Below are 27435 nucleotides of genomic sequence, written 5' to 3'. Positions count from 1 at the left end.
TGAGTTCCCACGTAAAATCACTTTCCCTCTTCCCACCTCCCACCCAACCAACATCCAGGCAGCAAACTTAAAAATACTAATGTTCATTATGAGGAGAATTCTGCCTACATGTGTATTTAACATTGCCAGTACAGAACCTGGGGAAAAAAAAGTTAGTCAAAGCGACCATCAATTCTTAAGATTTTGGGGTATGTTCAGGAGCTTATGTATATTAGAGAAACTCTCAAAATGAAAATTTTCCTAGTTGCCAGTTGATGACCCAGAGCGAAAGTGAAAGATTAGTCTTGTTGCACCTGGAAATGCCTGTTGAGGGCCACATTTGGCCAGGGTGTAAGTGCTTCATGGACCCTAAGGTGTCCTTCCCAGGAACTGGGGAAATCGACCTAGTTGCCAGTTGATGACCCAGAGCGAAAGTGAAAGATTAGTCTTGTTGCACCTGGAAATGCCTGTTGAGGGCCACATTTGGCCAGGGTGTAAGTGCTTCATGGACCCTAAGGTGTCCTTCCCAGGAACTGGGGAAATCGACTTCCGGCAGGGGGTCTGCTCTAAAGTTATAGGGTAAAACTTATAACTTGGGACATGCAATCAGAGAAAAGTGGTCACGTTTTGCTGGTGCTGATGGGGCTGCCTAACTGAATCATCAGAAGGAAGCGCATGGACTAAACAGAGCCTTGAGGGTTCTCAGGGCCAGTGCAAATGTGTCATCTTGAAGTTACTTATGTTATTTACTCTCTTATGAGAAAAAGTTGGCTTGCTATCCAATTTGGAATGAAAATAAATATCTCTTGTGAAATTGCCCAGAATTATTTTCACACAACATCATTTATAAGTATTAGCTGAACTGCACGTTCCTTGGAGGTAAATCTGTCTTAGTACCTCATGTTTGTTGATGCCTAGTGTGCGGCCTGCAGTAGAGGAGGTGCTCAGAAACGTTTCTCACCTGACACGGACTCTCCACCCTTCACAAACCTGCCCATCCCTGCCTGACACAACTGCCTGCTGGTCCAAGGGTAGCGTTTGACCTCACATTTAATCATGTGGCACAGAACTCCAAGGTTATGGCTTGCACTTTGCTACAGCAGAGTCAGGACTAATGTAGTCTAGAGATTTCCAACTCTGAAATTAGAAAAAGAGAAGGAGGTGGGAAGTCAGAAGAAATGAGTGAATATGTGTGAGAGACACAGAGCTTCCCTGACGACAGAGGCCTTAAGGTAGCCTTCGGGGTGGCAGCTGGGCGGGTGTCCTCACTTGCCATCCAGGACAAGAGCTCATGCAAGGCATGGGCACCCTGGCACACACATGGGGCCGGGGCCAATCGGTGCAGGTCCATGAGGAACAGGGAGAGCTGACACAACAGGTTTAGAGGGGCACCAGGGTGAGTGCTCAGGAAATGAGAGACACCCAGAAGGCCTCCAGGCCAATCCAGAACACTTGCTTGCCACCTTTCAGGCTAAAGGGCTAGTGACCACATCCACACAAGGTGCATCCGTTCAGTGGCGTCAGCACTGTATGTGAAGTCAGGGGACGGTGGATAGCTGAGGGCAGATATGTATAGCAAGCAGGCTCTCAGCCAGCGCTGGCTCCCTACAAACCAGGGGTCTCATCCCACCAAGCTCTGCCTCACAGGCCTGCGAACTGCTCTTCAGCTCCTGGCCCAGGGACTTAACCTAGCATGGATGTGACATAAATTTGTTGAACAGGAATCTGTAATGAAGGAGGTGGGATTAGATCATCACCAAGATCGCTTTCAGGGCCACATGCTGGGAAACCTCTTTCTGTGGGAAACCTCTTTTCTTTAGACAAAAGGAAAACGCCCCTCCTTGTTATCACAGTCTGGTATTGGCTATATACATGGTTAGCTGCAGAGCTGGTTTATATGTCCCTATAGTTACATAGTTTCTTTTATGCAAACATCTGGCGCTGTTGCTGGTAAAACTGAACATCAAATAACCTGGCAGTTGCTCGTGATTTAGCACTCTGATGAGCCCTTGCCATTATAATTAACATAGTTCAGTGTTCATAACGGTGGGGAAAGTGACAACAGACTTATGCTCTCTTTTTATACGAGAAGGCAATAATACCAGCTCCCAGCGTAATCAAGTCCTGCTCTTTTCAGTCCCCCCACCCCCCAGTGGTAATATGCTGCTTGGAATCATCTGAATTCTGACCTGGTATCACTGAAGGGGACACAATTTATGTATGAAAAACTATCTGGACCAAAACGAAAGGTTGACCCTTCACTGCTGGAACCCTTCGCAAACCACGTGAGATGAGAGAGAGTGGCACGGTGGCCTGCGTCACAGCAGCAGAAGCCAGCGGGACAAGGATGTGAGCCCCGGGTCAGGAGAGCTGGCTGGGCTAGGGACAGGCTGGCTCGGCTCCTTCCTGGCTCTGTGTTCTGGGACAAGTTAGGTTCTCAGTTTCCACATGTGCAAGTGGGAAGGCAACAGAGCAGCTCTGATGATTAAATGAAATGTACACATGATGGTGCTCTGTCCAGCACAAAATTATATTTATGCCTTAAAAGTAAATAATGAATTAAAAACTGGGTCCTATGATTATTTTTGGAATAGAAACAGACTATGTGGTACACTTGTTTCTCCTTTTAGGGAAGGTATTAAATCCACCAAAACCAGGATATATAAAAAGAGAGGATTTTAAAAATTCAAATATTAAAAGAAAAAAATTTAAGAAAGCTGACAGGTTTTTAATATAATGACATGCATAACTATACACAGACAGTATACAGTTTTTAGTTTTGTAAAATTTTTAAATAGGCCAGTGCTCAAAGAAATCACCAACCTGGTACACCTTCTAATTATGAAGCATCTGAAACAGTATCTTCTTTTTTGAAGAAATCTATACATTTAATAACATTTGGAGCTCATTTTTATTTGGCACCAACAACTACCTAGAACATAATCCAGAACCTGGAAGTAAACTCAAAGAGGCCCTTGAAGGAGAGAAAAGTACTGAGGCCACCAGAGATGGGAAAGTGAAGGAGGGGTGTTAGCGAGAAATTGGTAAAGGGCCACCAAAAATGATTACATTGTGGAATGATAAATATAGTAAATATCCTGAATTGAGAATCATGTATCATACATAGGTAACATTCAACACTGTACCCCACAGATATGTATAATAAGTTATTTTTCAATTACAAATAAATAAATAAAAAGTACCAAAAAAAAAAAAAAAAAAAAAGAAGGCCTTTAGCAACAAAAGCAGATGTCATAAGATCTGTGCGCTAAAGACGCTCATGGACTTTGGCCACAGAGAAGGCTCCAGGCCCTCCCCAGGAGTCTGTTTAATTTCAATGCCACCTGCAAGGGCAAAGCTACGGAGCCAGCCCTGCACCCTGCGCCGTGTTTCCACATCCTAGACTCATATAGCAATCTTATTAATGCTTCTGAATGGGTACTTTTCCTGTGGTGTAGACTGAGAGGACTGTGGCTCCCTGACATGATGTGGAACTCTTATCCTCAACTGTGGACTGGGGGATGGGGTGGGGGAGACAGTGAGATCCACATAATAGTAACTGGACTGTTGTTGTCTTCCAATTGAGAAAACACAAAATGCTAAAAAGCCATAGTAGCCTAGTCATGTTTTCCAATATATTATTCACAATAGCATCTACGTGCATCAGAAAAAATAAAAGTTGTGTGCTTATGGATCAAACATAATTTAGACTGCACACATTATGTGGATGGAGCACATGAAGAATCTCACATGACTGATAAATGCCCAGGCAAGGCAAGGCAGGGACGAAGGGGCCAGGGCTTGCAGTTCTAAATTTCAGAAGTCAAGAACTTGCTCACGGTCACATGCCCAGATTGAGGCTAGAATCCAGGTCCTTTGGATCCTATGCCAATATTTTTTCCACTACCTCCAACAGGTTTGGTGACTTGATTCTGCAGGCATGATGTAATGAAAACATGACATAAGAAGGGGAGAGGGCCCCTGAAAGAGGGGCTGGCACACTGGCAACAGTGAGCAGAGCTGTCCCAGCCTTAAGAAAATGTAAACGCTCTGGAGGCAGAAAGACCTGGCTCCATCACTCAGTGGTATAGGATTGTGGGCACTTTCTTACCCTCTTTCAGCTTGTTTCCTTATCTATAAAATGGGGATAACATCTACCTGCAAAAGTTGCAAAGAACAGAGATAACGTCTGTATGTAAAGTTCCTGGCAAACAGAAGCACTTAAAAAACGGTGGCCCTAGTTAGAATTTTAAAAACTCAATGTATAAAGATACCAGGAGCTTTTTAACTTCAGAGCAAGGAGAATTAAACATCTAAATAGAACACACAAGTGCACCTCTGTGTTTGAACACATTCCTTCACATTCATAACGATGCCCTGAGGGACTAGGTGAAGATCAAATTGGAGGGAGAGCAAAATTTGGTGGAAGAAACGTGTCTGGCAATCAGACATCCTGGTCCAAATCCCAGCAGCACCACTTACTAGCCTTGTGCCACTTGGCAACTGGTTTTCAAGACTATGTTTTCTCATCGACTAACTTGGGATAATAATGGCAGTCATGAGGAAGAAATGTAGGCTCCTGGCCTTTAGCAGGAGCTTATTGTCAGTGCCACTCCAATTTTGTCCTCTACTTTCTATCAGAAGGCGGGGGATGCTACGTTGTCTTCTTGTTAAATTTCTGTCCAGAAAAATAAAAACATTTTAAGTATGGTGTCAAAATGGGTATGTTTTAGTCACTTGGAAAATTTACACATGTGGACATCTTTATTCTCCAAAAGAGTGTGACTTATGAACATTTCTAAAAACACATGCATTCATCAGAGTACTAAAGTACACTGTCCAGCATGCAGCAGGCACTCAATAAATGCTGGCTGCAAAGTGAATACATGAAAGGAGTGATAAACTAACTCTAAAAACAAGCCACTTCTATGTGCATAAACAGGATGGTCTTTCCTTGAAGTAATTCATTCTAAGCTGAGAAAAAACTTGGAATTGAAAAAGCAGGAACACACTTTTTTTCTGATTCAATAAATAACCAAGAATGGTTAATGCTGAGTGGTCTGCGTTATTAAGTATTTAAGGTTTCTCATCTGACCTGGCTGAAATAGGCACTTTTTGAGTTAGCAAAAATTCATTTGATCTTCCTGACTAATGAAATAAAATCCGTCACCCTACAACTCTCACACAGTCATCCTGCTCCACTCTGCCAGAGACATACGTGTCCTCACACATTCCACAAGACACCAGATATGTAGTAAGAGAGCAAGGTTCTGTCACCCAGCCCAGTGATGAACACCCCCACCACCCCCACAAAGATAACTTGCTGGTCCGGACATACCCCAGCAACACACGGCTCAGAGCTGCACCAGGGTGTCCTTTCCCGAAGAAGGACCAAAGGCACAAGGCCACCACCATGCTGAGGGGTCACTCCTGCCCCAGTTCAGAACAACTTGTGGTCTCCGGAACCACATGGGAACTCCTTTCTGGTCTACCTGGGTGTCAAAGGGTCCTTGCCACATGCCAGGGTTCGATCTGGACAAGCCTGCCATTGCTTGGTGATCTCATCATTCTTCTGCACCCAGTGGTGTCCACGGTCACACAAAAACAGAGACAGACACAAAGATGTGATGGATGGGAGAGGGAATGTCTGCTTTGGTTTGGTGAAAAGATGTCAGATGAGCAGAAGGGTGAGGGCTGGAAGGTGTGGAGGGAGTGGGTAGGAAGATGAGGAAGGTAGTGGCCACATATGGGGCAGGGTGTGCATTTGTCACGGCCTAAGAGTCACACCCTAAGAGTCACACCCAGACATTAAAATAAAAAAGGAACTGTCACATGAGAAATATCCTGCAAGACTGCTAAAACGACGGTATTGATCTGCCTCACCCCACCTTATGTGGCCTGCTAGTGTGTGCCACGTCTCTTGAACTAGCTGTTCCTGCACCTGCCTTTGCCTCTGGCTGCGAGGCTCGCCATTTTGTCAAGAAAACAAAACACATGTCTACAACTCACTGCATGGACTTCGCTCACAAACACCCTCTCCATGAAAACCTAATGAAAAAGTAATATAAGTGAAATATAGTTTATTAATATTCATACTGTCTCCCACTGCCGGCAGCTGTGTGTGTTCCATCATTAGAAGAGGAGGCTGTGTGCAGCCAGTTCTCAGGGAGCCATGTCCTCGTCATCAAAGTGACCAATGCGGCAGGCAGCTCAGCATGGAGGCTGAGGCCTAAATGGAACTGCGTGGCCAGTTAGTGGCCCACAGACACCTTCCACAAAGCATCATGAGCCCTGGGGGATTCACCACCCCATCTCCTGGGGCCACCACAACCATGAAATGGGGTGGAGAATGACAACCAATTACCTGCCATAAGTACCCCCTGGGGAAAGAACTTCTATACTCATGGTATAGAAATGGATATATTTGAGCTTGAGGACGTTAATAAGTTTTTCAAGAGGCCAGAGGAAAGCAAAGAATCAGAACAAATCAGGCCTGTTCTATGGAATGATTTATAGGACAAACAGTTCATTAAAAGCAATACTAACTTCCAGGAAGAGAAAGAACATACATTCAAGGGAAAAATTTAGGAAAGGGAGATTTACAAAAAGTCACAAACTACACCCTGCAAAAGATATTTGGGACAAATTACCCAAAATTATGGAAGGAGCATGACTGGGCAATAAAATGGCTACAAAAACGGTTTAATGAAATCCTGCCCCACTTACATAGGTTAACTTGGATCGTAGTGATTTCTGTCTAATTTTCCTTCCTGGATCCTCCTTGAGAGAAGGGCCTAGGTCTGATTCATAGTGCCTCACTGCCTTGCTTATAACAGGTGTCCAACAAATGCTTCCTGAAGGAAGCAGGAAAGAAAAGTAGCAACACACCAGGATTTGAGGACAGCAGACATATTATGGGGATTTTGGGGAAAAGAAAACATATTATGAATGTTTAAGACTTGAGAGAACTGGCCAGAAAGGGAAAAAGTATGTTGTAGACTAACAGAAGAAAACCAAGGCAACAAGAAGGTACCCAGAGAGCCACGGATAGCATGATGTTTGTTGAACTTCAGTTGTTTTTGTGGATAGTAGGGGAGAAAAAAGGCCAATATGAAAATACACAAGTGGTAATATGCAAATTTTTTTCCCATACAAAGGCTTGTGAGAATGAGATATAATTATCTATGTGGTGGTCCAGGGATGGTAAGAGAAGAACACAGTCTTTTTTTCTTAGGGAAGATAGTTGATGGGAAAACCGAACCAAATGCTGGTGCTTTGTACTTCCTGTAAATGGTAGCACAGAGAAAGGGAGAATTAGGGAGGGGAGGGTGAAAAATAGTCAAGCAGAGAGCCAAAGAGATGTAAAGGAACACTCGCATCTGCCTGGAGTCAACACTCTGCAGGTGACATGTTTTCAGATCATTTTCCTCCTCAAAAAGGTTAATATTTCTGTGCATTTCCATGGGCCAAGCGCTCCATGCATGGATTTCATTTAATTCTCATACTCTTAAAGACAGGGTTATTATCCACACTACAGGGGTCAGAAAGTGGAGGCGCGGGAAGGTTAAGTAACTTGCCCAAGGACACATGGTCAGTAAGTTGCAAAACTGGAATCTATTTTAGGATTGCCAACTCTGAAACCAACTATACCGTATACCTCAGGAATATTAAAGTATCATAAACAAAATCTTTCTTGCCAAAGACCAGTACTCCTATGAGACAGAGAGCATGCCACGCCAGGCAGCCATGCACACCGCACCTGTCCTTCAGGTAATGCCATGTCTGTCTGGCAATGCTAGAATGAGGTGCCCAGGGGTCTCAAAGAGAGCTAGGATAAAACTGTTCCTTTGCTCCGCAAATCAAGAAAAAAAAAAAAATTTACCTTACTGTTTCAGCTAGAGCCAGAAAAGAATAAATTATCCTCAAAAATTTGTAAGAATTAAAAAAAAATCAGCTTCTATAGCTACTACACAAATACGTATCTCAAAGATATTCATATTCTAGCTGGCATTTCTAACAATTCTAGATCCCGTGTACACATAAACCAAAAGGAGCCTAAATCTCAGTTCACAGTAAAATCTCATTTGATTCCAACTTCTCAGCCTGAAAAATTCTTTTTCCTTTTTCCATTTAAAAAAATAATTTATTGAGGTGAAATTCATACAACATAAAATTAGCCATTTTAAAGTAAAGAATTCAGTGGCATTTGGTACATTCACAATGCTGTGCAAACCACTTCTATCTATTCCAAAACATTTTCATCACTTGGAAGTAAAATCCCTTACCCATTAAGCAGTTTCTTTCCATTCTCTCCTGCCCCCAGCCCTTGGCAACCACCAATCTGCATTCCGTCTTTATGGATTTATGTAATCTGTATATTACATATAAGAGTATTATATGTTACCTTTTGTGTCTGCTTTTTTTCACTTAGTGTGATGTTTTGGATGTATACCTGTGTTGTAGCATGTGTCAGTACATCATTCCTTTTTATGGCTGAATAATACTCCACTGTACAGATATGCCACAATGTATTTATTCATTCATCCACTGATGGACATTTGGGCTGTTTTGATCTTTTGGCTACAGTGCATTGTGCTGCTATGAACGTGCATGTACAAGTATTTGTTTGAGTACCCGTTTTCAGTTCTTTTGGGTATAGACCTAGGAATGGAATTACAAGGATCACATGGTGACTCTATGTTTAGCTTTTTGAGGAACTGCCAAACTGTTTTCCACAGTGGCTGTACCATTTTACATTCCCACCAGCAATGTATGAGGGGGTTCCTGAAAAAGTTATTTAAAAAATAATTTATGAGAAAAAGAATTGCAATGATTTACATTAATGCTGACCTTTGTAGCTCATGAAAGGCTTAGGGGATTTATATAACAGCTTTCCTTTAACAGGCCTTGAGAAATCTCTAATCTTCAAACCGACCCCCTCCCCCAGCACTATCCCCCAATCAAGTACAGAGAATATGTTAATCACCAGAACAGAACAGAACAGAAACCCAGGACATTTGCGATCTCACTGGCTGCCCAGGGCTAACACCCAGGACACAATTACAAAACAAATACAAGCCCAAAAGTTCCATCAAATGCAAAAAGGAATATAATACAGATTTCAAACGCAGCAAGAATTTATAGCAGAGAAGGGAGCGCTGTATGGAGAGCAGAGTGGCCAAAGAAGGATGAATGGAGAAGGGGAGGTCCTGAGGACAGGTGTAGTAAAGAAGGACAACGGTGGCCCACGCAGAGCACTGAGCATCACAGCCGCCCCATCCCAGTGGCCTCCCTGCTGCTGTTTGGAGAGAAGGATCCTCTACAAAGATGGGCCCTCCCCGTCCCCACCAGCACAGGGCAATGTCTCATTTCCCAAGGGCAGCAGGGAGCACATCTCTTGCAGGAGAACTCCCCTCCCACCTGCCAGGAAAGGCAACACTGTTATGTTTCCTTAGAAATGTTCAATTTCTGTGGCAAAACAAACCTAGCAATTCTCATGCTGGGCAGGCAAAATGGAAAGGACATAAGTGTGGTGAGTCTTGCTTGCTGGAAGGAAATGGGTATGAAGGAGGACAAAGTCCCTTCCGCTCCCTCTTTATCACCTGAAGACACAGCCATGCTTAGGCCACGCACACCTTCTTTCACAGCCTCCAACACAACAAGAAGTTAAATTTTGTCTGGAGGAAGTTTTACCCAACAGCAGATCAGTTTGAGTACCCTGGGCACCCCCTGCTCTAAGGAGCATGGAGATAGGTCAGGTCCCTTGGCACCAGGCATGGGGTGGCCTTTCCCAGCATAGACCCCCCTCAGTGCTTACAAAACGACTTCTGTCTACTTGCTCTGGCAGTCATCTGCAGCCATCCTATCTACATGCTTGCGGCCGAGGCTGACCCAGTCTGAATCCATCGCAGTGCAGGGCAGCGGGCTGTACACACCAGTCTATGCACATACATGTGCCATATAGACACACCCAGCCACATGCATGCTTACTGTGGCTGCACATCCACACTGCCTTTGTCTCTGACACTGACTTGCTAATTCCAGAGCAGGGCAGGTGCTGCCCCATCCAGTAGTGTCAATGGCCCCATTGCTGCCACAGACAGAAATGAGCCATAATGCAGATCCATGCAATGTCTGTGTAGAGCCCAGCACGTGCTTTCAAATGTGACAGGAAAACAAACTCGCAGCGGCATTCGCTAGAGGACAGGACACACGTCTTTAGGAGGCAGGGGAGGGGAGGGCCACAGGACACTGCTGAAATCTCACGCATTCCTGAGCTGTGCAAGGCCAGGCCACTCCAGAAGAGCTGGGGATCCCCACATGCCTGTCTTCTGCCGTGGGGTGGGAATCACTTGCACAGTGCGAACACAGGGGCTGGACTCAGCTTGGTTACTAACACGCGGGTGGACCCTGGGCTAGCTGCTGAGCACACTGTACCCTGGTGAGAAGGGGACAGTAAGGCTGCAAAAACCACCCTCAGAGTTATTATCATGGTCACATAATATCACATTCCTGGAGACACTCAGAAAATGTTAGTCACCATCATAACCAAAGGCCTTGACAAACGCAAACTGTTATGTTTAGTCCAGATAGAGAGCTGTGCATCCACTTTTTAAATGGTTATTCCCCATGGGTACATGTGCACTTTATTCTCTGAAATCTGCATTTGCACAGTTACCTCTCCCACCCCTGTCAACCTGTAAATGATCATTCCTCTCCTTGTTCATTTCTCTCATAAGACTTTCTTGACAGAATTCCCTTGGTTCCATGCAGCAACGAGTCAGGCCAGCTCAGCCCTCGTGCTCATTTCTTTGGGGCTCACATTCCTGAGGCTCTCACCCAAATGGGGTGTGCCCAGAAGAAATTTTATCTCTCCAGAGAAGCTGCAGCACATTCCACAAGCCCAGGACAGTGACTTCTCCTTCGTGTCCCCTTGGCCATGCACATAGCATGCAGAGCCATGCACATAGTAGGTATACAAAATCATATGCTGAATAAAGCTTCTATAGCCAAGCAATGAGATGAAGGGACAGGGATTTCTATAGAAACAATAGCACAGAACAGAAACAGAAAAATTTGGGAAAAATAAAAATGGCACATTTCAAAGGGAAAATCTGTCTTCAAGCTTACTGTTTCTGCCAGCATAAAGCAGCGACCTCATTTGGATCTGTACGGCCCCCTATGGAAGGAACACATGAATGCATTTCCTGCAGGGGCAGCCCTGGCATAGCAGGGGAAAGCATCGACTGGCAATGGTGGAAAGCTGAGATTTCTCCTCATCTACTGCCGATGTGTCCACCTGGACTGGCTGGACAGTCTCAAGAACACACAAAGGTAGAGGGAGAAGAAGAGAAAGGAAAAGTCAGGAATGGAGAGGTCATGTTTAGAAATAATCAGGGCCGACCTGTGGCTCACTCGGGAGAGTCTGGTGCTGATAACACCAAGGCCACAGGTTCAGATCCCATATAGGGATGGCCGGTTAGCTCACTGGGTGAGCGTGGTGCTGACAACAGCAAGTCAAGGGTTAAGATCCCCTTACCGGTGACCTTTAAAAAAAAAAAGAAATAATATATTTACAGTCTCTGCTGCATGCAAGACACGGAGGGGCTGGGAAGCTCGACCTGACGCTTCCCCCAACACAGTCTTCGCAGAGCCCAGGGCCCTCTATGAGCTGTGGAAATGGCACGTGAGAGAGGTGGACAGCCCCATCCCAAGTGACACAGGTCTCCATCTCACTTCCCCAGACGAAGCCGCTGGTGGCAAGTTGTTTCTGCTCACTGTAAAGCTGGATAATGAAATCAGCCTCGGGTCTCTCATGGGGTATGAGCCAGATCCTGGTCCCAAGAAGTTTGCAGTTTCTCTGGAATTCAAATGGACGAATGGAAGACTAACAAGACAGATCACACTAAATGCCAAATATTGGGAGGATGGAGAAATCTCCTCTGGTTGGAGCAAATTTGGCACCTGAGTTTCCCAAAGGGAGGGGGCCAGGCTGGATTCGGGGGCCTCGGTGGGGCGGAGGGCAGGGAAGGCATCTCAAACATATCCCACTCGCATTGCAATGGGCAGTCTGTCACTTGTTTCTAGCAGTCACTGTCCTTAACTTTTAGGACAAGTTCATGACCTATCACAGAACAGCACATAAAATACAGAAGCTGCAAGATGCTGACACTTCTGTCAGCAGCAGCCGTTTATTCCCCAGAGTTGTTTCTATAGATTGCCCTGTCCAGCCGTTCCCAGAAATGATTCTTACCCTCCTGGCCATCCTGTGACAGGATGAACAAAGATATCTCTTTCACCCAAATGCAACACAACAAAACAAAAACAGGAAGAAAACTTGGGCACGGTAAGGCTTAAGGGTATAATAGTATTATCAATTTCCTCAAAGGTCTTTAGGGGTGAACAGATTTTAAATTTTTATTAAAAATATATTTTTAAACTAGACTTTAGTTTTTGATGTGAAGTTCTATGAGTTTTGGCCACATGCAGACTTGTGTCATGCCACACTCAGGAGACAGGAGTGCCCAACTGCCCTGAAGTCTCCCGGCCCCTACACCCGTGGGCACGCACATGACTTTCACAGCAGAGCATCCCGACTCTCCTGGTGCTGGGTCTATTTATACTCGGGGTCACATCTTGTGCTCCTTCATTTGCCAATATAAGTTCTGATTTACAAACAAGAAGAGGACTAGAAACCTTTCACTGCAGGTCACCAAATAACAGAGAAGTGGCACCAACAGTTCGTCCCTCGTGTTCTGGCCAAGAACTTGCATTTTATGATCAACATCTATACAGATAAGGTTGTGACTAGAGACAGACCCCCCTAGTCACGAGAATTGGGACTAGGAAGGGGCTCCAATTACAGGGGATACCAGGGACCAGCCTACCTGCTGCCACTGAATACACACATGCCACACACCCACGTACCCCTCCCACACACATGTACACACACCACACACTCCAACACACATGCCAACACACCCACACACCATACACACACACCACACACCAACACACCCCACACATACACACACCAAACACCAACACACACACCACACATCCTAACACACACATGCCACACCCACACTAACACACCCATACACTACACACATACACACCCCACATACCAGCACACACCCCCCACACACCAATACACACCCCACCCAACAAACACAAATCTCCCATACACACCTACATCCCTATATGCCATACACATCTACAGCCATACATATACCACACTTAACGCATACACATACCTGACACATACACCCCCCGTACACACACCCACACCATACACAAACACACCCAACACACACACACACACACACACACACACACACAATGCCTTCAGGGGAGTCTTTGAACAGTCTTTGGCATCACTCCAGTCTTGGCCTTTGACCCTGTGATATCAGTGGTGGTAAGGGCGGGTGCAGGAAGTGCCACAGATGGCAGGCCCTCCAGGTGACAGGAGGCACAGCAGCAGCAGCATGGTGGGGCAACCATGTCCAAACATCAGGAACGGTGTGCCACCTTCCTCCCCACACCAACCAAGTCTGTCCCCTCCCTCCTGACTCCTCTCCCCAAAGGCCAGCCCCTTGGCCGTTGCACTAAAGCCCATCCCTTGCTGACTCCCAGCATTCAGGCACTTGTTCCTGCAGCACCTACTGAGTGTGATGGACAGTGCTGGCCTCTGTGTGTCTACAAAGTGATGCACAACCCCAAGAAGCCTGGGAACCCTGGGGTCACCAGGCTTATAAACAGCTGATGATGATAGCAGGCCACATAAAATACATGCTATAACAGAGGCACATAAACTGGGAATGCCCGAAGGTTGATCACGATATAACTGCTGCGTGGCAGGCATGGTGGGAGGTGAGTTACACACATGCAGCTATCTCATTCAGTCCTTACAACAACCCCGTGAGCTGATATTAGTATTCCCGTTTAAGAGAAAAGCACAATGAGCTTCAGAGAGGTTTGGGAACTTGCCCAAAGTCACACAAATATAAAACAGCAGATCTGGAATGCAAACCCAGGTCAGTCTGCCACATATAGTAATAATGATAAAAATAATGACAATGATAACAGAAGTAGTAGCAAAAAAAATAACAGCAGTTAACATTTACCATGTGCTTTCTATGTGCCAGGCACATGTTGCACGGTCACAGTCTTATTCTCTCCAGAAAATCTTTGTTCATTCAAGTATGAAGACAAAGTTACAGGGAATATGAGTAGCAGGTCCATAAAGCCTCAAAAACAGAAAAGCAGATGAGAGGTTATGAGGCCCAGAGGATGACACTGTCTTTATGTCTTCAAGGTTATGTAGCTAGGTCTTGCTGTGTTCGGCCCCTTCTTTATGCTGGGGAACTCATTTATAATTTTCTGTAAAGGTATAATGGGACAAGACAGATGCTGGCTGATTTCAGGGAACTGATACGTTAGAAGCTGAGTCAGCTGTCTGCAGGTTTTAAATTTAAATTTCACAGGTGGAAAGACAAGATGGGAATAAACATTTTTAGTGAGATGTGTATGCTCCCCGAGAGGCTGATGTTGGGGGCCCATACGACCCACGGTTTGGAGACGCTGGATGCCATGGCCCAAAGCTGAATCAGCACAAACGCACTTGACTTGTTTGAAAGACAACAAGAAACTGGGCATGCGCTGGGCAGGTTGAGCTATAAAGCCTGTGAGGCCCCTGAGAACATTCATTCATCCATGTAAGTCATGTGACACTAATCACAGTCACTTGGTCCTTCACTCACTCTACAGATGAGCCCTGGGGAACGGTATCCACAGCATCTGTTAGGCCTGAATGGAGAAAACACGGAGAAGCGTAACTGACCTCACCTGCCTCCAGTGTCTCTCTGACGAACTGTATTTCCAACACTCAGGTACCTCCCCTATGCAGGTGTACCACCATGGAGTGCAGCCTGTCTCCCACCTCTAGCTGGCAGGCTAGCCAGCTAAAAAATGGTGGCGGGGTGGCGGCGAGATTCACTGTTTTTAGCTTCAGATCCCCAGCTCTCCCCAAAACAAAGTTTAGAGCTCAACTCTGACTTCCAGGCCTACAGTTCTGACATTTGCCCATAAAGGCATGTCCTCTTGATCCCCTTCCCATTCACAAATGCCATGTGTGTGCTTGGTGGGGAGGACAAAACACCTTGCCCAGGCACACCACTGCCGGTCGCATGCCTCTGACTCCACTATGCTGCGGTGTGGGTTCTGTGCGTCACACATCACTCTCCTTTCCTGCTTCCCAGCCGCCTCTGAACTTGGCTCAAGTGTGGCACAAGCAAAGGCAACCCTCAACCAGGGGGCACCAGAGCCCCTGCCTCCTGCCCCTCTGATGCACAGTTCCCGGGGCTTTCAGCAGCTCCTCAGAGGCAAAATGGAGCCCTGCTGCCTACAGCAGCCCCTCAGAATGGTACTTGCTCCTTTCAATGGCACTCTCCCTATTTCCTTGCTCCCAAATAGACTACCTGCACCCAATCCCTGGCCTCAGGCTCTGCCCAGGAATGAGGGCCACAAGTCCAAGAGGCCCAAGAGGCCCAAGAACCTCAAGAGCCCCAAGAGCCCCAAGCCTCCACCTGGCACTAGCTGTAGTAGCTTCTTGAAGACCCTGCCCGAGCCAGCAGCACATGGGGGCAGAAGGGGACGGGATGCTGCAGGCTCATTGAGCACTGGCTGGCAAGCCTGTGGTGAGGAGTCTGGTCGGGGAGAGGGAAAGAAGGGCCTTTTTGCACTGGCTGTGGTGCAGAGACCTGCTGTCATGGGGAGGGTACCGAGGACTTAGAACATGCAGGAGCCCCAAAAGCCAGGGAGAACAGGCACAGTGATTCCAGGGTGACTGACATGCACTCTGCCTTCCCAGTTAAATGAGAGATGTCCAAGCCAGGTGGACCAGGGTGGACCAAGACAGTGGAGCCTAACACAGCCAACCCCTAGCTAACCAGGGCCAGCTTGTTGCACTACTGACTGTGGCAGACACTGCATAGTTGAGGCACTCCGACCGGGTCTTGAAACCTTAGACAAAACGCAGTGTCTGGCACACCTTCGGAACGCAAGAGATTACTTGTTTGATGTATAAATGAGGATTATAGCTCCAAACCCAGCTGTAGCTACAAGGAGTGTTCAGTAGCTATTTAGCTGTTAAGTGCTACACCTATTGTAAATTACACAAGAAGTAATGTACATTAACGTCTCTTCTACTGTTCACCTCCTTCCTTGTTTCCCCCCAACTCCAAATGTTCTCCTAACCACCGACTACTTGACTGTTTGCCAGTCCAAATAACCTCTCCTGTTGTACTCACCAGTTATTTTTGGATCTCCACTGTCACCACCATGGGAGCATAGGGGTTTGACCACAAGTAATCTAACCAATGGGCCTCATGGAGGAGCCACCAACCTCTCAGATGAGACTGACAGCTTCATGCCAGGATGTCTCTAATCTTGACAGGGTACCCAGTACACCCCTGTGGGCCAAGACTCTGGAGCCCAGGACATCTAGAGCAACAGTTATCAAAGGATAATAATGATGATAATAAGAAGAAGAAATAAAGAGGGCAGGAGGAAGCTTTTGAAAGTGATGGATATGTTTATAGCCTAGATTGTGATGTTTTCATGGATGTATACTTATCCCCAAACTCATCAAATTGTAGATATTAAATATGTACAGTTTTCTGTATGTCAATCATTCCTCAATAAATTGGTTTAGAAAAGAGCATTTGCTGCAGATCTTGTCCAAATGCAAGTTGTCTGTCCTCATCCCCAGAGAACCTGTTCATTAGGTTTGTTTTGAAGCCCAGGAATGTCCATTTTTGACAAGCACCCTGGGTGATTCTGGGGCAGGAGGGTCCTTGGACCCCACTTTGAAAATAACTGGTTTATACCTTGAGCCTGAGAGTGGTGCCAGCTCTACTTTCCTCAGGTTTGGGGACATGTAGTTGGCAGTTCTGCAGCAAGGCACAAAACTGGGCCAAGTTTCTGGGGCATTAACACTGATTCTGCACCTGGTCTCCAGGGACACTTGGGTAGGCTCATATGATCTAAGGAGGTGTGTGGTATTTCGATATCTTTGAATGTGTGTGTGTCCTTGCATGTCCATGCATGCTTGGTGCATGTGTCTATGTCTCCTTCCATGTGGTGGGTATCTACGCATGTTGGCATCTCTGTACAAAAGGCTGAGTGTCAGCTTCTCTGTCATTAAGGTTCCCACAGCTGGATCAAGATGGCAGAATAGACAGTCCCCAGCATCACTCTCTCCCACAATCAACCAATTTACAAGTATTAAAAAAGCAACAACTGCCAAGCTGGGGCCATTAGAGCTCACAGGAAGAGGCGGAGAGACCTATGGAGTGCATAGGCAGGACAAGCCATTATGAGAGAAAGAAAGGACCGCTCCAACCGTCTCAAGCCCCAGCCATTTCAAGGCTGGCCCTGGTGAGCACACGGAGCAAGAGCTGGCAAAAGCCATTGCTGTGCTCTTCGTAGAAGTTGCTTGGAGACTGCAGGGGAGAAGAGCGCCAGCAAGATCACTGACAGGGTTCCTGTGCACCCACATAGGAGGGAGGAGCCACTCAGAGGCCAGTGAGTCATCTCAAGGGACCAGCACACAGCCTGTCACATTCCTGTGTTTGGAATGAGGGTGGTGGGGGAGACTGGCCCACCAGGGGAATGCTGGGGCACAGCAAGGACAGCTGATCTGCCCTCCAATAGCACAGGCCTACGCAGTGGAGACTGTGCAGTTGGCTGAAAAGACTCAGGCCAGGACCAGAGTTTCCAAACAACCCAGGTGTATCGGACCTCACAAGACCTGGAAGTACTTAAAAGGTCAACAATTAAAACCTAAATGCACAAAAAGCCTTCCCAAGAGAATCAGCCACAAAGCAGCAATTTAGCTCAACCACAGGACTCAAGTGCTGGTTTCCCACATTTTAGAAGTAAGCAAAGGACAACAAATTAGTTCCAGTGCAGAGTTTAAGTGGTGGGGGTAGCTAGTAATCCAACATGGAAATGAAAGAAAACAAAACACCCACAGATCAGAGACAAAATTCTAATATTAGCCAGTAAAGGTCTAACACCACCAAAGAACTCCTATAAAACCTGAAGGAGCCGGAAGCGCCCTGGGCTCCTGAGCCAGGGTTAGGGGAACCCGAGGGCCTCAGCTATGCTCTCCCTATGTCCACATCCAGCCCAACTATGACCCTGCTGCCACCAGAAGACCCCAGGCTCCCGACCGGGGGTATGGGGTTGCCAAGGGCCTCAGTCACACCCCCCTAATGTCCGCACCCAGCCCAGCAATGACCCACCAGCTGCCAGAAGCTCCAGGGGCCCATGAGCTGGGGTTGGGGGGCTGAGGGCCTCAACCACACCCCCACACATTCAAATTTAGCCCAGAGACAACTGAGCCACTGCCAGAAACACCCCAGGCTCCTGAGCCAGAGTGGGGGAGTCCACAGGCCACAGGCACGCACCCCCCCTTTAAGCAGGTTAGTGAAGGACCTGGTTGTGGGCCAGCCCCGCCCCCCACCTCCACCTCTGTTTCCCTACCCCCTCCTCCCAAATGCCCATCCCACTGCTCCACAACATCTTTGAATGTAAAAAATAATAAATAAATTTAAAAAATAAAAAAATTAAAATGTCAATTTCTAATTGTTCATTGTGGCTATATAGAAATAAAGTTAATCTCTGTACGTGGATATTGTATCCCAAAATTTTGCTAAACTCAACTATTAGTTCTAGTAGTTATACTTTGAAGATTTCTTAGGCTTTTGCACCTTGTCATTGGCAAATAAAGAGTTTTATTCTTTTCAGAAAAAAAAAAGTTCTCATAAGCACACCTATGTCTGCAAGTCAAATTGTTACGTGAGTGAGTGAGTGTGTGTGTGTGTGTGTGTGTGTGTGTATAGGGGACTGTACCCACCTGGGCAGAGCTTTACTCAAATACAAAGAGCTTCCCACTTCAACTATTTCATACTTGTTAATTATTATTAAAAGAAAGTTTTAATTTCTCTGTACATCTGAAGGTCCCAGAGATGAATAAAGGAAAGCTGAAGATAACCTAGCAGCCCAGACAGCTTATTGTTACCTCTCCTCAGAAAAGAAGACTCCACCCTAAAAATGCTCATGTATTTGTAACTGTCTCCCTGGGCAAATGAGATTGTCATTTTCTCTTGAATACTGAGATTGCATATTTCACTTAATACCTTCAAGTGTGAACTAGCACCATCTCCTGTTGTTTCTATCAGTAATAAAAGATGAATCAAATTAAAAAGTTAACGCCTGGGCCGGCCCGTTGGCGCACTGCTACAGTGCGCCGCTTGGGAAGTGTGGCGGCACTCCCGCCGAGGGTTTGGATCCCACATACAGACCGGCTGCTCACTGGCTGAGCAAGGTTCGGGGGCAACACCGAGGGTTGTGATCCCGTTGCCGGCCCTGGTCCGGTACGGGCGCGACACTGAGGGTTGAGATCCGTTGCCGGTCACGAAAAAAAGACCAAAAAAAAAAAAAAAAAAAAAAAAAAGTTAACGCCTGATGCAACTGTTTTCAGAGCTCCTCTTTTCAATCAAACCTAACTTCTAGACTTTTTATGTTATAACCTGCACAAGTTTTGCAATTTTTGTAATGACTTATGTTTATGGCTTTATAAAACTGTGCCCCTTTTTTGAAATGACATATTTCCAGCCTAGAGTACAACATTTTGGAATATGCCTTGTTCTCTGCTGAAGGGGAGATCATGGATGGTTCCCAGTTTGGGCTAATGGGGCCAACATCAACCAGAAGGGAAACCTGCTCATTGGTCACACATTGAACCACCAACTCTGCCCAGCTGCCTGAAGACACACGCCCTGGTCATAATGGGGCCAAGGTGGAGGGTGTGGACAACTCACAGCTGAGAGTCTACTTGATCCTGACTCAGTGGAACTCAGCTTGCTGGCGGCGGGGGCAGGGCCAGCGCAGGAGCTAAGGTCTCCTCTCTCCTTCCAGTGCCTATCACTTTATAGCAGTGGTGGGATTTGAAGCCAGGTTCTAAAAGACCAGAGCTTCAGAATTATGCCTCAGAGAGAGCAAAGACATGAAACAAAAGAAAGCAAAACAAACAAAAAACGATTCCCTCTAAGTCAATTCTGCAATCAAAGTATCAGAAAAGTCCAATGCACTTAAAAGTGTCCACAATCATACTATGGGTGGGGAGGGGAGAGGATGCTGTATTACAATCTAGGGCCTCTTCCCCTTATTCCTGAACAACTACAATTGTCTCCTAGCCTCTGGCTCTCCCCACGACTTTTTTCTTTTGCCATTCCAGTTGGTTTATGCCATTAATTAAATTACTCCTTTGTTCAAGAATTTACAATGGCTCCTAACACTGGCACTTTGACTAAATCCAAGCCTGGATTCAAAACTCTCCATCGTCAGACCTCACACATCTGAATACTATTTTCCAACATGGGCCTTCCTCTCCCTCCAGCTGTCACTACCTTTTCTCCCATCTTCCCTTACTTATTCCAATCCCATGGCCCCCAGAGCACCCCCGCCCCCAACCCCTGCCCCATCTCATACTGTCGACCTACCTCAAGATTCTTTCACTAGAGCTCTTGTCCTATAAACCTTCCCTATTAACCCATCTTGCAAAATCTTTCGCTGACTTTGACTTTCTTGAACTGGTTTCCCTAGAGTCTGGCACACGGTAGGTTTGTAATAAATATCTGTTGAATAACCAAAACTCATACTGTCGACCTACCTCAAGATTCTTTCACTAGAGCTCTTGTCCTATAAACCTTCCCTCTAAAATCTTTCGCTGACTTTGACTTTCTTGAACTGGTTTCCCTAGAGTCTGGCACACGGTAGGTTTGTAATAAATATCTGTTGAATAACCAAAATTTGCAGTAGCAAAGCATCAGAATTACACTTTAGGCAGCTTATTTGTGTTTCTCATCTTTTCAAAGATTGTGAACTCCTCAAGATTAGAGTTCATGCCTTACCTTCTGGACCCTTGTATGTTTCAACCACAGAACACTTAGTAGGTAACTAATGAATGTTTAATGAATTGAACAGAATTAAAATTAATCTCCACCCCTACCTAAAACCACCAAGGGATTGAACACAGTCTCTGTACCCAAAAGAATCAGACAAAAAAAGATTATATTATTCTAAAAAGGTAGATTCCTGGCTTTTTTTTAATGTCCTAATTTCTTATGCTCGTTTCTGGGGTCCCAGTAATGGTCTTAATTGTCTCAAAAAACTCTAGACAAGAATATTTTATGGCTGGCTGCCCTCCCCCTGCTCCCCCCAAAAAGTCTAGACAAGAATTTTTTGAGTAGCCCAAAGCACAGACAAAAAATCTGCACCTTCTATTCACTGACTATCCTTTGCCTGAATGGCATGACTTTTTGTTTGTATTTTTCCTGAAAGAAGAATTTAATATTTGGTCTTGTTTTTAGTTTGCTGGTCATGCCGATAGTGGAAATACCCCAGCACCAATTTACTGCATGCTCAAAAAGAAAAAAAAAACAAAATAACCTGGCATCAATGTAGAATTAAATAAGGAAATGGCAGGGACTCCCAAGGTGAGGTAATACAAGTAAACAGGATTACCTGCAACTCTGTTCCTTTGGGTGTGAATAGCTGAAAGGTGACACCATCAAGGAAATCCCTTTCTCTCTCCCAGAGCAATGTTTCTCAAAGAGTGGTCCTAAGACCACTGCACCATCTCACCTCCAATTCCCCAAGGCAAATCTGTGGGGTGGAGAGTGGACATGTTGTGGAGGGCAGGGGACAAACTACCCTGGAGATTCTGGTGCAGTAGGTACAAAACTGGCAGAAATCTATTCTTAAGTTTTCCAGGTGATTCTTATGCACAATAGAGCTTGAGAACCAACCCAGTTGACAGTTAACTATGTAACTGACCTTCAAGGTGGAAGGTCAAGTTGGAAGGGGATACCCCTGCATCGGACTGAAAAAAACTAAAAAAGCAGCCTCTGTTTCCTGAAAAACACACCATCAGGCTTGCTTCACAGAATACCAACAGCAATATGCTCCCAATCTCAGCCAAGCAAATGCCTAATAGCTGGAGAAGAGTTGGCTCCGGGAACACCACCTCCTTTTCCAAGTCTCCAGGCTGAGGACAGGAACATCTCTTTATATCATGCTGTTTCCATGTCACTTGGCGGGGACAATGGTGGGATGAGAGACTTAACACAGTCCCATTTAAAATGACGAAGGGACATGTCAATGTTCTCCCCTGGGATAATATGCCCAGCTCAGCTACAGGGGAACCTTGGGGGGAAACATGCCCTGCCGGAAGGCTGGCTCTGCAGCATGTGATGACTTCTCTGTCCCAGTAGCTCAAACACACATTCTCTCAAGATGTAGCTGAAAGTTTCTTCCTTCTAGGACATGGGCCTTAACAATGTACAGATAAAGCGTTTTACTTGGCCCCATTCTCCCCCCATAACCCATAAGAGGCAAAGCAATCAGGAAAATCAGCTTGATAAATGTGGGCTAGAGTTGGCTGAGCCACACAGCCAGGGCTGATGGAGACAAAGAGCTGAAGACTGTCCTCAGACACTCATATTGATCTGCATGGTGGCAAACCAGGCCTGGGGGAGAAACAGAACATTGTGACCAATTTAGAAATGAAGCATCTTTTCAGGCAGAAGGGCTGGGCTGCCTTTCAGATTGACTGTGCCCTGAAACTATAGCTGTGCACAGGGAGGCCGACCACGAGGACCTGAAGGCCACAGGCAATCACGAAGAGGAAGAGGTCAGCCTGCTCAGAATTGCAGGCAATGGTCACTTAAGGGGTAAAGAAACGGTGCTATCACACCCAAAGGGAGGGCCTTTCAGAGGGACATGGGGGTGCAGAGGTGGGTGTGGCTGTGCCAGTTGGGAAGTGAAAGAGGGGAGCAGAGAGCACAGGAGGCCTGGGGACGCCAGCCTTCAATGCCACCAGAGGTGCTGCCAAAAGGCAAGGATCTTTAGAAGTCCAGTTAAAAGATCTTCCCTCCAGTAATCACAGGCAAACGTCTACTGACACCCACAGACTTCCTGAGCTAGAGTCCCAAGTTTTGTGACCTCAATCTCCCCAGCACCAGGGGCAGACACGAAAACAAAGTAAAACTGCAGAGTCCCTGGGCAGGGGCCGGGGAGTGGGAGGAGTGGGAAGTGTCACACGGCACAAGAAGGTGAGAATGCAAAGGGGCTTAGGAATCCCAAATTCAGCTTACTCGATGCATCGTGTGTTGCTCTAAGCATGCACTGCCTTTTAAATAGTTTTAAAGTCTTTTTCAAGTCGTCGTGCTTAATTTTAGTGAACTTTAATGACACTGGTATCTTGTTCACTAAACAGCAATTCAGGTTAACTAAATAAAAAAGCCCCAAGCAGCCCCTGTCTTGGCTGCAGTTCACCCTAAATTGAAGCCAAGATCTAGGAAGAAATAGCCTTTGGCATGCTGAATTTATGGACCTAAATATAAAGTGACAACAGCAGCCTCCATCTGTTGTCAGCAGAGAGCTAGTAGCCACAGCACCAGCCACCCCTCAGGCGGGCTGGTGACCCACAACGGTGCCACTGGAGCTGGCCAGCCCTAGGCTCACTGCTCCCCTCCATGTGGCACTGATGAGCTCTTAGCCAGCAGAGCAGCTCCTTTAGAGCAGCAGAAACAAAGAGCCGATGGCAAAGGCCTAGCAGAGAGGGAGCAGAGAGCAGAGGAGTCCACAGAAGTAGATCCACCACCTCCGGGAGCCTGGCAGGGAAAGCGGAGGCCCATGGAGATACTTCCTGAGATGGGGAGCTGCATGTGCGTCTGCACTTAGTGAGGAAGGAACCGTGGAGGACAGATTTAAGTGCTAGTGGAGAGGTGCTCTATCTAACTCTGCAAATGCCTGCTAAAGGTAGGGGGAGAGAAGAGTGAGAAACAGCACCAGTGGAGAAGCCTTGAACCCTCTCATCTGAGTCAGGATTGAGATGAAAGGAGACAGGGAAGGAAGTGAGAGGAGGACCTGGGGACCCGAGTCTTGTGGCTACTGCTTTCCCAGGGAAGAGGGGTGAGGCCAGGCAGGCTGAGGGCTGGGCGGCAGGGACAGGATGTAAGAGAGTGAGAGTGAGGGGATCGCAGCAGCTCTGTGGGCAACTGGGCTGGGGGCCCAGGGCAGGGGCAAACAGTGACAAGCAGGCGTAAGCGGAGGGGCCCGGCCAGGCAGGCTGAGGGCTGGGCGGCAGGGACAGGATGTAAGAGAGTGAGAGTGAGGGGATCACAGCAGCTCTGTGGGCAACTGGGCTGGGGGCCCAGGGCAGGGGCAAACAGTGACAAGCAGGCGTAAGCGGAGGGGCCCGTGGAGGTCAGCTCCGGGAATGGGTATCAGGTCAGCTGTGTTGGCTCTTGCCCATTTTCTAGGCTTTCTCTGTGGCCTCGAAGGAAGCGTAGTGTCAGGGCAGAAAGTCTCAGGCAGAAAGGAGTCATGGGATCTTAAGTGTACCAGTCCTATCTTCTCATGGCAGTCTGTGTTTCCTTTCTGGTCAAATTCTGCTTTCACTGGACTGTTCAATATTATTTCAAACATAGCCCCATTGCTATTTCCAAAAAACTGAGGCTCTTGCTTCCCATCTCTACCCACCCCTCCTTGTGCACCCACTGCGGGGCTGGCCGCCGAGTGAGGTGTCTCAGCCCTGTGACAGCACTCAATCACCAGCACGCCTGCAGGGCAGGTGATAGGATCCCCCCAGCGTCAGGCTTAGGAAATGAAGTGCAGAGAAGTGGGCCATCAGCCCAAGTCACACAGCTTAGTGAGCAGAGGGATCAGGCTCAACCCCATGTTTTCCTGGCTCCAAAGCCAGAGCTCTCATCTCAGTCTGGAGCAAGAGGTCTCACTCCTCACTGCACCCCAGGAAAGCTGTTAGAAAATACTCGTGCCGGACCCCACCCCAGAGATGTGGGTTTGGTTTGTGGGGACTGGGACCCAAGTAAGGTTATTTTTTAAAGCTCCCCAGGTGGTTTTACTGTGTAGCCAGAGTTGAGCAGCAGTGTGCCAGGGACTGCAGGATGGCAAGGGCCTGACTTACCCCTATGGCTGGCTCTATGACTGACCTAGGCTAGAAGCAAAATGACTGCTGTGGAATGACGGAGCCTTACACTTCCCTTTGGGTCAGGAAGTTCTTTCACCTTCCTGACTCAAAGCCTGACATTATCTCATCACAGGAGAGAGCCCCAATACGACATCTCTCCCTTCCAGCAGCCCTTTTCCATGTGGATTGAGCAGTAATCTCAGAACATGGCTTTCATCCTGTTGTTCTGTGTTGTTCAAAGTTTCTGGTGCTTGTTCCAGGCTTAAGGAAACAGTTATAATTCCTTAGTCTGGTGTTTAAGACTCCCAACAACCTGGTCCCAATCTATCCTTCCCATCACATCCCCCACTACTCACAAATTCTCTGTCTGGCCAGGCAGGTGTTCTCCCTGCCTCCTGAATGCATCTTGCACATTCCTACTAGTGTGACTCTGGACAGAACGTCCCTTCCTTTCCTCCACCTGTCTGGACCCCACCTACCCCTGAGGACTGAAGTCCTCTGCTCTGCTTTTGCTCTTCACCTGGTAGGATCCCTTCCTACTCTGAACATCTATACCAAGGATCTTACTTGGCTCTATTCTTACGTGCCTTCACAATTGCCATTTCAATGTGCACATGTCCTGATCTAAGATCATGCGAGGGCAGCAGCTGCTGGCACAGAATTTTTTTCTCTGTGCCACTGAGCATTCGGCATCCCCTAACTTTCCCAGTCTTACCTGTAGTATCTGGACTGCAGGTAGGTGGAGCACACAGCCTTGGACACGTGACTGGCTGAACCAAAGTCGATGACCTTTACTCTGTATGGTTGTCTAGATGGATCCACCAGCATGATGTTCTCCGGTTTGAGGTCAGCATGGATAAGACCCAGGCTTTTGAGTTTCATCAGGGCCGTGGCTACCTGCTGAAGGACTGGGCGAATGTATTTGAGGGGCAAGGGGCTGAACTTGTTCTGCTTCAGAAAGTCATAGAGGTTCTGCTCCAGCATCTCAAAGACCAAGCACGTGTGGTTCTTGTGCTGGAAGCATTCATAGGCCCGGACGAAGTTGTAGTCATCGGCACTCTCCGTGCTCAATCGGGCCAGGATGCTCACTTCAATCTGACCTTGCCGGGCGTACGACGGGTGGTTCTTCAGGATCTTGATGGCCACAATCTCGTTGGTGCCCCGTTTCCAGCACTTGACCACTTGCCCAAACGTCCCTCGGCCCAAGAACTCTAAAACTTCGTAAGTGTTGGTCATGGAGCACAGCACTTCATGCTGGACCAGCTGATAATCACCCTCACTGTTGGAGCCACTGTTTTTGGAGGTGGCAGTTGATGTGGTGGCAGTGGCTACAGTGGCCCCACTTGCATTATTCTGAATCATGGGTGGATGCTCTTCGATGATCTGCACGCTGCTCGTGTTCTCAATCTCTTCACTCTTACGCTTGAGTCCACATTTTTGGTAGGTATCAAGAAGGCTCACAGTGCTTCGACGCATTAGGTTATGTGGTCCACCAAGGACTTGCCCAGTGACAGAAGTGCTGCTTGCTGATGTTACAACTATGTGCCCGGTGCTTCCTGGGAAGATGATGGTCTGCTCGTAAGGTAGGCTTGGGTTTGGGATTGGCAAGGAGGTGCTGACGGTTGTGGTGGCTGGCTGAGAAGGTGGTGCGTTCTTGCTCTGGCTGTACACTTTGCTGTGGGAGCCGTACCCAGTCATGTCCCAGTTGGAACTCGGCTCTACTTTCAGTTTCTTCACGCTACAGAAGGCACTTGATTGAAGGGTGTGAGGGGAGAAAACTTGCACATGTGAGGCCATACCTACGAGAAAAAGAGAAGGAAAAGGAAAAATACATGTCTGAGTCACCTGTGCATGAATGAAATCAATGGATCCATCTCAGTTCTGATCAGTGGCTTGGGTCACATAAAAGACTCTCCTCTCGCTTCAAAACAAGGTTGAACAAGTGAATCTGTTCCACCCAGAAGCACATTCTGGCCATTCAGTTTGTGGAACCAGGTGTTCCAGTGCTCTGCCTGCCAACATTAGGAGGGTGGGAGACTTCCTTAGTATAGCCAGCAGTAGAGTCAAGGTTCAGATATGGAATTAGGATATCAGGACTTAGTTGATCATTTGTTTTTTATAAATATTATTTGTGACAGAAACTGACTCTTCCTCAATTCTCACTGGGTTGCGTCCTACTGACCCTGGAGACTGTATCAGGTGGTCCAGTTAACTGCTGTGCACTGAGTTGCCCCACACTATCAGCTCAGCGTTGTCAACAGACCCCAACTGTCAGGTTCACTCTTTTGAGGAAACATCGTCCAACAAAGGCCCCATCAAAGGCTACTCGTGACGTCCTGGATTTTGGATGAACCATAATTACCACCCAGTGTCTTAGTCATCTTAAATGAATT

The 27435-nt window shown here is 46.9% G+C and overlaps 1 protein-coding gene across 1 annotated transcript; it reads right to left on the bottom strand.

Annotated features, from left to right (window-relative positions):
- Window positions 1–1050: 1050 nt before the first annotated feature.
- HIPK2 (homeodomain interacting protein kinase 2) lies at window positions 1051–26839 on the bottom strand. Its single transcript, XM_008571488.1, has 2 exons — window positions 25758–26839; window positions 1051–1116 (listed from the first exon to the last, which is right to left on the bottom strand). The coding sequence occupies exons 1-2, from the start codon at window positions 26837–26839 to the stop codon at window positions 1101–1103; spliced, it is 1098 nt and encodes a 365-aa protein (XP_008569710.1). The 3' UTR covers window positions 1051–1100.
- Window positions 26840–27435: the final 596 nt, after the last annotated feature.

This window comes from Galeopterus variegatus, unplaced genomic scaffold (assembly GCF_000696425.1).
Source record: "Galeopterus variegatus unplaced genomic scaffold, G_variegatus-3.0.2 Scaffold690, whole genome shotgun sequence".
NCBI classification, from domain to species: Eukaryota; Metazoa; Chordata; class Mammalia; order Dermoptera; family Cynocephalidae; genus Galeopterus; species Galeopterus variegatus.
The sequence above is the reverse complement of the archived record's forward strand: the minus strand, read 5'-3'. Positions and strand labels throughout refer to the sequence as shown.

Coding starts and splice junctions, on each gene's coding strand:
- HIPK2 (XM_008571488.1), bottom strand. CDS start 26,839: ATGGCCTCACATGTGCAAGTTTTCTCCCCTCACACCCTTCAATCAAGT.